Raw genomic sequence first — 12,901 nt, forward strand, 5'->3', positions numbered from 1 at the left:
AAATGTTGGTGAGTTGTGATGGGAAGTAAAGAATTAAAAAACACCGAAACCTATGGCTTCATTCTCTTATTGCCACACTTTAGGGTAAAATGTAAAATTTCTGTATTGCACATAATTGATTCCTTGTGATGGGTGGTCACTTTGTGCGACCCTCTTAACCCAGAGCAGCAACCAGTAAAAATGAAAGAATCTTCCACTGTCCCTTAAAGGAGTCAACATAAACAACTGTCAGTAAACTCTGCTGTAACTGAAGTGGTAGCCATGGCTTCGAAGAATAGTTGTGATTATGGACAATCTTACTTTCCAAACTGACTATCAATAATCTTAGATTAACTAGGAAATAATGATTATATTGAGCCATCTCACAAAGATAATATAGGAGAAAGGCTGCACAGAGGTTTTCCAAGAAGTAAAGTAAAATGGGCCCGCAAGTAGTTCCCTTAGTGTAACTGAAGTGATTGTAGCCAACCAAATTTCTGACCCATCGCCAAAGTGCTGTGCGTCCCTGACTGATGGAAGAAACTGAATACCTGCAATGCTGCCATGCTTTGTGCTACTGGCCTCCACAGTGTGGCAGGAACGGGGCTGCACAAGCAGGTTTTTGGATTCTTGTCTCTGCCCACATTTTTCCCCACACATGATTAAAAAGCTGTGATTAGGAAAATCAAGCCATAGACTAAAGAAATCACAAACGGTGGTTTCATTCTTAGACGTAAGTGACTCTTTCTTAACTTCTGATACATCTTTCAAAACATTTGTGTTTTCATTAGCATCCGTACCCTTCCGAAGAGCAGAAGAAACAGTTAGCTCAAGACACAGGACTTACAATTCTCCAAGTAAACAACTGGTGAGTGACCCCAAAATCAATGTCTTTCTCCCGTGGCTAAAGTAAGATTTCTCAATCATTGTCTTCTTTTTTTGTTTCTGAAACAAATGAAATTGAGGAGGATAACTTCTGTGTTTCTACCTTGACGTGTGAACGTAGTGCACAGAGAGAGGAAGAGGTAACTAGGTAAATGGTTTTGGTAAGATGTATCCCTCTTTTCTTTCTCTGTGCCTCTTTCTTTTCTTTTCTCCTCTCCCGCTCTTCCTCTCTGCCTCACTTTCCCCATCTCTGATGCTTTAAAATTCTCGACTTGAACAGAGCAAATTCAGTTCAGGTCATTCCCGTTGAAAATAGTCACTCTGGGTATTTTGGTGCAGTCCTCCTGTGGAGTTATCAGTTCTTGGAAGGTTTCTTTAATCTAGGTTTTCTAGGCTGATGAAGATGCAGGCTCTTTAGCATCTCCTAGGAGAATTTTATTTACCCTAATTTTTTTTTTTTTGAACACAGGGTAAAAAAAAAACAAAGAAAAGATTTCCCCATTTTTAGCTTTGCCATTTGGCCGATAACTCCCGTGGAGGTGCATGGGCCATCACTCTTTGTATGTGGCTTAGAGGGTAACTGAGGAAAAGGAGGGGCAGAGGATTAAATAAAATGATCACAGTGGCCAAGAAATGATATAGGAATTACTTATCAAAATACTGGCCCAGGTTTTATCAGCAGCTTAATTTTGTTCGGTACATTCTTGGGGTGATGTTCAGATTAATTGAACTGACAGTTCTCTTTCAAAATTCAGGGAAAGTATTTGCACGGATTTCAGGCCTTATACAAACTTAATTACATGGAACTCCATTTTATCATTCTAATTCCATGTAGCAGAGGTTGTATTTACAAATGAGAAGTCTCTGCCTTTATTCACAGCTTTCCTTAATATATTTATCAAAGCAGGTTCATTTACAAAGTGCTCTATCTGTGGGATACAGGCAGGCAGACATTAACAAAGCTTTTAGGTTTATCAGGCTCGCTGCCTGATGAGCTACCCGAGGGTCAATTGATTTTGTGGTTCTGTGATTCATTTTTTTCTCATTTTTCTAGGATCACAATGAGAGACATGCTTGGAGAATTAGCCAGTTTGTCTGCCTTATCTGTCAGGCAATTTTTTTTTTCCCAGGGAAGTCAAGCTACTTAAATTGGCCACAGGAACTGCCGTTATCTGACTTTAATGCACCCTATAGTGTGGATAGCATTTCAATTACACCAGTAACCAAAGCTTAGCTGCAGCCCTTTTCATGCCTAGTGCTGTACAGAAAGTGATGTGCCTACCTACAGAAGCAGAAAATTGAGTTGCCTTGCTTCTGTCAGGGTGATTAATGCAGAAATAAACTGCTAACCTGAAAAGAAAGGCAGAAAGAAAGGATAGACAATACAGACTTGAATTCACTTTAATTTTCTTCTAAAGATTGGAACTATGTACATTTAAAGATACCCTTTAGACCAAAAACTTGGAATAAAGGCTGTAATCTCCAGACAGGGATGTGTAGGTGATTATACGTTGATATGAGCCTCATAGAGTAGATACACACATGTCAACGTATATATATTCTCATTTATGTTCCTAGCACAAGCTATCAGTAATCTAAAACAATAAAGTAAATATATTCTTTGTTGATGGTAGAAGACTTATTTGCCCTGCATGTTATTTTATATCATACTGATTGTCAAACCGAGCTCCGTTATATACAGTGGTCCTTGATGCAGTGAATGTTGCTTTAAAATCATAATGTTTATAAATTTGAGGCAAGTTGAGGGTGGTTGTGATGGGAGTCTTGGGAAAAATGAAATATTTCTACATTGATATTTGACTTTGACCTTTACTCTTTTTGAAAGTGCTGTTCCCTGTCATCCACTACCTGTACTTTTTTTTTTTTTTTCTTTTTTGCGGTACACGGCCCTCTCACTGTTGTGGCCTCTCCCGCTGCGGAGCACAGGCTCCGGACGCGCAGGCTCAGTAGTTGTGTCTCACGGGCTCAGCCGCTCCGCGGCATGTGGGATCTTCCCGGACCGGGGAACGAACCTGTGTCCCCTGCATCAGCAGGCGGACTCTCAACCACTGTGCTACCAGGGAAGCCCTACCTGTACTTTTTGATGTAGTCATTACACTTGAAGAGTGAAGATGCTACAGTCGTATCTAAAGATGAGCGTTTCTCACAATTAGACACCTGCTTGGAACTTGGAGAGAGCATCCTTATTTTCTGAATTCCATTGAGCCCCAGGGCATGGAGGAGGAGTTCTGTCGTGTGATAGCTTAGGTTTCTTGTTTCTCTATTATTTGAGCTGTGTTTGCTGCAGGATGCCAAGGGTTAGGATGTGACAGTCTATCACACCGCATACTTTCCATAATATGGCATCAATGTTGACACCTACATCTTTACAAAATAATTCCATCTCCCTAATTTTCACAGTTCCTTCTGAAAAACCCTCTAATCCTGCCCTTAGGTCCAGTTCTTAGTTAACAGCTACCGTAACTTTGATAGTAAGGTGTGACTCATGAGGATAACACAGAAAATACTTTTAAAAGACTACCAGGAATTTCACACAGGGACTGAATTTTGGTGGATTTCAAAAAGAAATTTAAAAGAGAATACCAGCTACTGTGCAGTCTATTCTGAAACTGACCGATGTCTTGATGATATCATCTTCAAAACAGAGAAAGCTATCCAGACTAATTTCAAAAGGCTTCATAATCACTGTTCTTAAGTGCCAAGTGATAACTAAAAGAGATGAGAAGAGTAGGCTATAAACTATTTCTCCAGGCCCTGAGAGCTCTCAGCAAAAAAAAAAAGCAGGGATCAGAGAGCAGTTCCTAAACCTCATTTAGTCAGCTCTGCTAGGAGATGATACCCGCTTCTCTGATTGAGGCCAGGACTTTAGACTTGTGTGCTGTGATGTCCGTACTCAAAGAATTAGAATAGTATAGAAAGCATCCACATCAGAAAATCATGGAAGACTTGCTGTTTCAGTTCTGCTTCTCACTTACCTCTTAAAATAGAAAGGCCAAGCAAGGTCAGGGTAGTTAAGTATTGCTGTAAAATAACCTCTGTAGTAATAAGCAATGGAACATGGCTTCACGCACTTGATGAGAGCCATAAGCAATAAAAGCAGACCTGTTCAGATCAGTCAGTAATTTCAGAACAAATAAGCAAAAAGGAAGTTTAGGAGATAATTCGGGGAATTAAAGATTGTTTTATCTTAGCAGCCAGTGTTAGAAATAATCTCAATGGGCCTTTCCCATGTATTTACAGTAGGGAGTGTGCAAAAAGTGATGATACCACCAAATCAAAATATGATTTCAGGAAAAGAGTGGAATCTATGACACTAAGTCATTTTTTCCTACAGTTAGCCCTCAGAAGTCCATAAATAATCAATAACCTAATTGAGACTTAGAAAAAAAAATGATGATAACCAGATCTTCCCTGTATGCACTTGGCTGACAAAGGTAATCACAAGTAGTGAGACTGGCTTTCTAGGCTGTTCAGTTGGGGGAGAGTCACATCAGCTGTGAAATCATCAAAGTGTGTGCATTAGGAGAGAAGAAAAGCAAGGAAATGAATATCCTCACCCTGAATAACCTCCTCACCACGGAGAAGCAAACATGGTGTACTTTGACTGAATATTGATTACATCTTGGAGGGTAATATAGCGTGGTAGGTGAGCACTTAGGCTCCGGAACCAGACCCTGGGAGGCTAAAAATCCTGGTTCCACCATTCGTCAGATGTTTGACCTTCAGCAAATTACTTAACCCTTTTAAGCCTTCCTTTCCTCATCTGTAAAATGGGGACAGTAGCCATTTATATCTTATATAGTTGTAACATTTCAGAGAAATACTGCACACTAAGTACTCAGCGTAGTGCTGACACGCACCATAGATGCTGTCTGTTGTTAAAATAGTTAAAAGTACATAACTGTAAAAATGAGAGAGAATTATGATGATTTCATACAATGATATCAATGAAAACATCATTAAATCGGTTACAAACTGGAATGGAGATTTCTTTCAGGAGGAAATAGACCTATATTTAAGGGGTGATAAAATTTGAGAGCAGACAACTCACTGTGCATAGCTTCTATATTAAACAAAGCTAGACTTTTGTAGTTTCTTAGATGATCCTTTTTTTTTGTAGTTCTTTGATGCCAGGGAGGTAAGATTAGGGAACCCTAGGAGGTAAGTGGCTTCAAATAGCTGTGAAGGTTAGACGTTTTGAAGGAAAGTCTTGGGTATTAATGTCTGGTATTTCCTCAGGAGGCATGCTTACATGCATTCATTGACAAAAGATTTTTTTGAAAATTATTTTTTTTAATGAGGAAATTCTTGCTTGAATAATTTGTTGGGATGCATTCATACATCTTTGACAATAGTAATCATTGAAATATAGTAAAGTCAACTTTGACGATTAAAACTCCTTAAGTTAAAAATACTATGAGAAAAATCATAACATTTCCATGTTCTCATGTAACTTTCCTCAATGCTATATAAGAATTATAATATTAACTTTTAAGTTCCTATTTCCAGGTTTAATTTTAAAAGGAAGAAATACCGTACTTTTAAAAACTCATGTCACTGCAGTAACTGTATCCTTATCTATATACCAACAAGCAGAGTCCATAGGGTGACTTATTGACAGAAAACAGGTATACTAGGAATAAAGGACTTAACTTTCTTGATAGGAGGCTGTCTCCAGGGCCCGCGTAAAAATGCATGAAACTGAAATTTCGAAGAACTTTCCACTTGAAGGTAGCTCAGAGAGTTCCTTTGTGTAATAGATTTCAGTGTCCTCGTACGGCCTCTCAAACTGAAGATATAAAATATCTTCGTCCTGCCTGCCCCACCTTTCCCTCAATGGTCTTAAAACAATCTTTCTTGCTACAACAGCTTTTAATAATCAGACATCCACTTTGTGGAACTTCCTCATGGGAAGCGACAGTTTTGTTTTACCTATTTCAGTTTGACCACGTGGACAAATTTTTCTAGACTAGATAAAAGCTTGCTCAATTCGGACTGAGAACTGTGCCGGGGGAATTCCCTGGCGGTCCAGTGGTTAGGACTCTGCGCTTTCACTGCAGGGGGGGCCAGGTTCGATCCCTGGTCGGGGAACTAAGATATCAGCAATGCCAAAAAAAAAGAAAAAAAAAAAAGAAAAACCTGCGCCGGAAAAGTTATCTTGGGAATCAGTTTTTCCCTTTAGGAAGGCTCATTAACTACCCAGGTGACTTGGTTTTCTTACGTGCGATATGGAAAGATGAGGAGACAGAAGAATTTGTGTGTGCAAACATATAAGTTAAGAGTACTCTGAAAATAAAAGGCAGTTTTGTTAGAAGACCTTCCCAGCCTTGATTAAAATATGGACAGGAACAGAGTGATAGCCTCAGGAAAGCAGTCATTTTCCTCAGGGATCCATCAGTCCAGAGAGATGTGGGTGCCCAGATGCTTTCCTTTGCCGCTTACACTTAAAAGGGCAATAATAGTGTTCTAGGTGGGTTTGAAGACAGGGTCAATGTCAGACCCTCTGTCAGTGAATCCCCAAGCCCAATTCGAAGCCTAATTAAATGAGTAGGAGGCTGGGTTAGTGGTAAAAGAGGTTGCACTTCTTTACAGCAAAGACAAGTCATTTTCAAAGGTATGTATGTTGTCACTCCCCGCCAAGGAGAGCAGACACCAGGAAATACGTTGTAATATTAGGACATCACGAGTAAGCTGGGAATTGAGGAAAATAATTTTGTAGCAAACATATGGAACGATTGGCCAGTGGTGCAGGAAATCTAAATGAGGCACAGAGACAGCTGGACACTTTTATCTCAAGAGAAAAAGGATTGAAGGAGAGAGTGATAGACCAAGGAGGTGGAGTTGAGATAAACCTAAGGGAATGAGCTGGCTGGACCAAACAGCCTCTCTCTGCTCAGCAGTTTCCACCACAGCCATTTGTTAAACACAGAGCTGCCGTCTTCGCTGATTATTTCCAAGTAACATCTATGTTTCTGAATAAAAATCCATTTGAATCTCAAGTCAGATTTGCCAGGTGCTAGATTCATTGTCAGCATTTAATGTGATGAAACTGCCGATACTGAGGAAAGGAAGGCAAAAAGGAGTGCTTTTGCACTCCACGTTGGTGAGCTTGAGGTGAAATGCTTCTCTTTCACATGGCCTCCTATGCCAGAGAAATCAGTGACCAGGGAAGGAGGCAGAGATGCCGGAGATGCAATGCCAAAAAGCCTCATGAGGTCTTTTGCTAAAACCAGAGCGTTTTCTTCCCGACAGTCGCTCCTGGGGTGAAAGAGCTGAGTTTGTGTCAGCAGTAGGGTTTCCAGTCTCTTTCCAGCTCTACCCAGCTTCCACTCACTCTGTCTCCATGGTCGTATTATCATTCCTTGGGAACCTGCAGTTGTTTCTGAGAGGAAAACCAAAGGGAGGTGGTAAGAGAGATTAAAAGACGGGAAAAGAAAAATACACGTGATTAATGTTTAACCAGAGGGATTGCCCGGAAATATAAATGGATTTCATTTTGCTCTGTCTACAGCAAATGGAACTGGAGGTGACCAGGGCATCAACCCGTAGCATGCCAATTTTGAATTAGAGGGACTATTACAGTATTTGCCTGTGTTACTTTCTGTAGCAGATTCCTGACATTCCCACACTGATCTGAAAATTGAAGACATCTATTGTACCTAGGCAGTTGTGCCTCCGATCCATTGCCATGTCACACCAGCATTTCTAGACACCTTCTATCTTGTAGAGGTGGGAGTACCATTTCCAGAAATTGAGATTCAGTCCAAATTTGGGCAGGCGGCTCAGACTCAGCAAGAGCCTTTTAAAAGTGGTAAACAAAAGGAGTGGAGGGGGAAATAAAGGAAGGGGATGCCAGCGAGGGGACTCAGAGGGGAGGTTTGCTGCAATCCTTTACATTCAATTATACCAGCTCCTTTGTGCTTTTCCCTTTTGCTCTGCAAAGAAAGAATGAAATATGGTTTTCATAGCAAGCTGGCAGCATTATCTCAGGATGCATATTTCTTTGCTGGGTTGGAATGCCAATAAGGGGAGAAAAAGAGTTCCTCGTTTAGAGGAAAGTACAGTGCTACAGAGAAAACACAAAACAACAAAAAAGGAATGCAACAAGTTTCTGAAACAGTTCCAAAAAATGCCCCTTAAAGAAAATACTTAAATGGGAACTTTTTTGAAGATAAAATTTCTCATGCTGAACCTTACCGGTTTTCAAAAGTCTCTAAATATGGGGGAGGGGGGGAATTTCAGCCAAAAATCTAGACTATTTTTGATATTTGAAGGTTTTTAGAATTAGCCCCCTCTCTTTCATTGATAAAGACAATAAACTCCACAGACAAGTCCTGGGTTAGGCACAAGGCTCTACCTACTTGTATACTTCATTATAGCAGTATTTGGAAGAGAGACAAAAGTTTGTTCAAATAAGTCCTTTATCCATCTCAGCTGGCATGATTGACATGGTTTCTCAGAGTGACACAGAAATAAAAGTCTATATTTCAGTGAGTTGCATGTTTTTAAAGTAGGATGATATTGAGTTGCTATGTACTTATTTTTAAGTAGGAAAAAAATGAAGACAATTCATTGAAAATGTTACAGAATTATAGCTGCTGATTCAGTAAATGTTCCTAACCCCAGTCACAGGTCAATAAAGCCGTATTAAAAAAATTAATAGAAAGGAATCTTCCCATTAGCCTCTAACTTGTTTCTAGAATGCAGAAAATAGAAAGGGGCTTGTAAATGCAAAGTTGAAACAGAACCTTTAAATTAGAAGCTATTAAAAGGAAGGTAAAAAGATAGATCAGAATATACCAATACCAAGTTGTTTACTTTCCCTAAATTTTTTTACCTTTAAAAATGAGAGTCTTGGTGGCTGTGACTTTGTTCTGAGTTCTCAGTCCTTTTTACCACGTTGCTGCCATTTCCCATAAATTTTTTTCCTCATTGCTTCCATAACCCACAGGCTAGAGTGTTTTTTAAATGTATTCTAAAAACTCACTCTCAGAGAAATAAGTATTTTATGAATCATCTTTAGGCCATGTCCTAATTCACTTCACTCATTCATTCATGCATTCATTCACTGGAGAGCAGCCTGCCAAAAATTACTTAGTTGAGAATTTGCTCCATCAATGAGTAAATGTAGGTCCCATTAACCTCTTGATCTGGAGTCTAAAAGACTTGTTTTGTTGTTGCTACTGTTGTTTTCATTGTGTTGGATTTTTCAAATATTAGAGAACGAGCATCGGCTAGGTGACATCTCCCAGTGCTTATCCCAGAAATTCTATCCAATTCATGACTTTCAGAACTATTTCCTCTATTCTCTAGAAACAAGGAAAATTATTTTTTGTCTGCAAAATTGTTAGCAATCTGGGTAGGAAAATACATACAGTTTTTCTTTTTTTAAATTTTGCTTTCTTCACGTCTTTTTCCTGCTTCATTGTTTTATTGTAATCATAATAGAAAACCTTGTTTCTGGGTTTTTTGTTTGCATGTCTTTTGTGCGTGAATCAGAATCATTATTGCTGACTGATCATTCAAGATAGATTTGCACTAACTCCCTGTCCTGGTCAGAATTGTTAATTCTGCACTCAGGTTGGAACACATCAGAGTTCTTTCTCTTTTTCCCTTGCAAGGTAAACACTGAAAGATATGAGATTTCCCGTCTGTCTCTAGATACAGCTTATCTTTTAGATAAGTCCCTGTGAGCTGAGGTTTCAGGCTGTTTAATGTTGACCTCTTGAGTTCCAAACTTCCTTAAAGACTTTAGATAAACAAAAACTTTAGCAGTGATTACTAAGGGAATGGTGGGGCAGTTGATTAATCCCCAAAGATCTGGATTCGAATCTACCTCAAAGACCCACAAGTGAAAAATCTCATAAATGATCTTGACTTAATGGTTTCAGCTCAATTCTTGAGGAAGGACCCGGTCATTCTTGACTAAGCCTATACCATAAGAAGGATGGCCAGAGGATTCCTTTTGTCATTATCAATTTTGATTGATAGATCTCCTTCACAGAGATGGTCACAGATATTAGCATACTTTCAAGGTTAAACTGTCAGGTATTTTAAACCTAGATTTTAAATATCATTTCACTTAAAAATTATGAAACACATGGGAGCTTTCTTTGTCTCTGCACTATGTTTTCTAAAATTCAGAAAAGTACCCTCTTCCAAAGAGGGGACTCTGATTCCAGTAGTCTGATGGGTGAGAATACTCAAAGTAAAGTCTGCAGTGAAATGCACAAGGATTTCATTTGGACAGAGTGGTCTTTTTTTTTAAATTGTGGATCTGATTCTCACTGTCTTGTTTTTGTAGTTGAAAGGATGCGTAGGTATTTTTGAGTGCCCATGAGCAAATTTCTTCTTCATAAAGTTGTGTAGAAAGTAGCACAGTGGAATTTGGTCACAGCTGGTTGATTTCCTGTGTTACCTGAAGCCAAGTTCCATAGGGTAAACTCCAAATACCTTCTTAGCTATGAGTTACTAAATACTGATAGTCTTGGACCTGTGTGACTCAGTGTGGCTCTTTGCTTTACGAAATATGCAGGTTTCCTGGTATCCTACAACGTTCCCATGGATTCGGTGTTTTGTGCTTGTGTTTGGTGGCCTCGGCTGGTATAGAAGAAGAATGTTAAAGAGAAAAGTAGAAAACTCCTGTGGAATAGAACAGTAAAAGTCATCCGATTCCCTTTCCTCATAATTGTTTCAGAGTGAAATTGCTAAAGCAATGTCAGTAAACAGGAAACAAGTGAAGTGTAAAATAATTAGCACCAAAGAGAACATTAATAGGTTACTTATTAAAATACATAGACAGATTATATGACCCCATCAGGTCCAGGGACCAGAGATCACATGACTCAGTGTGCCTTTTCTGAGGTGAGCACCCCAATGTACTTTATCAGCTTATTGGCTTCTGACATTAAATAAGCTTCAGGTATGATTTACTGAGGAGCCTTTTGACAGGAGCGAGAAACTGAAATCTCCTAGTCCTTGCTGAGCCTCAGCTCTGTTTTCATTACCTTCTCCAAGCATTACGTTTAGTCAACCGAGTTATGTGTAGTTCTGGGAGAGTCTCCTCTGCTTCCAGAAGCCATTGTTCCACCCATAATAAAATTATGCTATCAATTTGCCACAAGAGAAATACTGAAGTTCACTAAATTATTGCCATGTGTTTTGCACTAAAGACAAAGTGATACCAATTAAAACAACCACCCCTGGATTCTATTTTTTAATGGTGTGCAGGAAAGAGCGAGGCTGGCTCACAAGGGGGGGTCATGTCTCCCTTCTACACATTACGAATTTCATTTGCCTTAATTAGAAAATGGCGCTTGTGGCAAATGAGCAGGGGGTTTAAGTGGGGAAAGAAGAAAGAATGAAACCCGAGCTGAGCCCTAAATAATATGTCAGAAAATGACAACTTGCCTCCCACAAGACTCTTTCATTTGAAAGATTTGCTAGGTTACGTTAGGCCCAGATAGATTTTTCTAGAAATGGGGCCATAACCCACAGACGAAAAAATGCCCCAGTTTCAAAGCTCTGCAGATAAGTCAAATCCATACTTTGGCTCCATCATAGTAATGAGTACTCTCTCATTTAAGGTAACATTTTCAGGATGCTGTGTCCCTGGGGATTCGAGCATTAGTTATGATGTAACAGTGTCACGTTTTTAGAGTATCAGCAAGAACTAATATCCTGCGATCTCAATTCATCTTCTACTAGATTAATTAAAGAATTGCCAATAATTTGGTCTCAGAAGAAAAGCTTGCCTCTCCCACACCCTAAATAAATAATGCCTGCCCACTTTCCATCAAGTTGGTGACTAAACAAATTCAGAACTTTAAATATTATGAATAAGTCCAATTCCATTACAACAGAAAATCTTTATACAATAAAAATATTTCCAGCCCCAGGCAATAGTTCACTAATTTTAAAGAATACTTCTAATGACACAATTTTATTAAGCAATAGTGGGCAGCACCTTGCAGTGTATTATAATGTATTATATCTGTTCTGAGGACAAGGGGTGAAATTTCTTGAGAAAATTGGCAGTTCGAGAAGATGATATGATTTTTCCAATAACACCAGTAATCATTAACAAAGGAAAAATAATGAGGATTTCCATTGCTAGACCTTCCTAGAAACCCTTCCATAGCCTAATAGCAACACTTGCGAATAGACCGAAATGGATCCAAGAGAAAACAATTCTTCTAGGCATCACAACAGAACAAAATTAGGCTGTGTTTTGTGAATGACAGCCCTGATCTTCAGCTATGTTTCCAAACTAGTGGAGGGTTTGAAATGATTTCTGGATTGGTTTACATTTATTGTTGTTGTTGTTGTTTCCCTGCCTTTTAAGTGACAAAGGGATTATTCACTTTGCTTAGCTTCTAGTAGGTGCTGGTAACTTCTTGTTGAATTGAATTCAAATAAGCTAGAGAGAAGGCTGAGGAAGAAAATTTACACGAAAGCTGAGTGTTTCGGTGAGAGGGTGACCACTAGCATGCCATTTCTTAGAGGAGATTAGATTTGAAGTTAGTTTTGAATCAGAGGAAAGGAAGTGTTGTAGTAGTTGGATAGAAATAATATGTGAGTCCCTGAAAGTGGGGAAATTGAGTAAAAGAGTTTAGGAGGAAACCAGCTCTCCCTGACTAGAGTAAAAGAAATTTGTAAGTGTGTGAGGTACAGTGAGAAAGACAGACACCCCAGTCCACAGGATTTTGGAGGAGCGGAAGATTCAGTGTTCACACAGAGGATGATGCAATGTGGACTGTTAAAGGGAACTCACGTTCGTCAGCAGCCTGGATCTAATTCCAGCTCAGACAATTCGTATGATCTTGGCAGTTTTGCCTTCTTCACTACCTATTCCCTCATCCATAAAAGAATGGGGACTGGGGTGATTTTTAAGGTCCTTTCTATCTTTAAAATTCTATTATTTTATGATTCTAAGCCTGTGAACTGAAAAAAAAATTAAAATCTAGTCAAAGCAAATGAGATGAAAACGATTTTAACCATTGTATTTTGAATTGAT

The 12,901-nt window shown here is 39.1% G+C and overlaps 1 protein-coding gene across 7 annotated transcripts in view; it reads left to right on the forward strand.

Moving 5' to 3' along the window:
- Window positions 1-12,901, forward strand: part of MEIS2 (Meis homeobox 2) — a 201,397-nt gene that overhangs the window by 141,863 nt on the left and 46,633 nt on the right. For all 7 annotated transcript variants that reach the window (XM_029237481.1, XM_029237483.1, XM_029237480.1 and 4 more), the window contains one exon: window positions 771-847. In XM_029237481.1, the coding sequence (XP_029093314.1) occupies window positions 771-847 (77 nt within the window). The remainder of the gene's footprint in view (window positions 1-770; window positions 848-12,901) is intronic.

The sequence above is a fragment of the Monodon monoceros genome, unplaced genomic scaffold (assembly GCF_005190385.1).
Source record: "Monodon monoceros isolate NGI ecotype Baffin Bay Population unplaced genomic scaffold, NGI_Narwhal_1 Super_Scaffold_21, whole genome shotgun sequence".
Classification (NCBI taxonomy): domain Eukaryota; kingdom Metazoa; phylum Chordata; class Mammalia; order Artiodactyla; family Monodontidae; genus Monodon; species Monodon monoceros.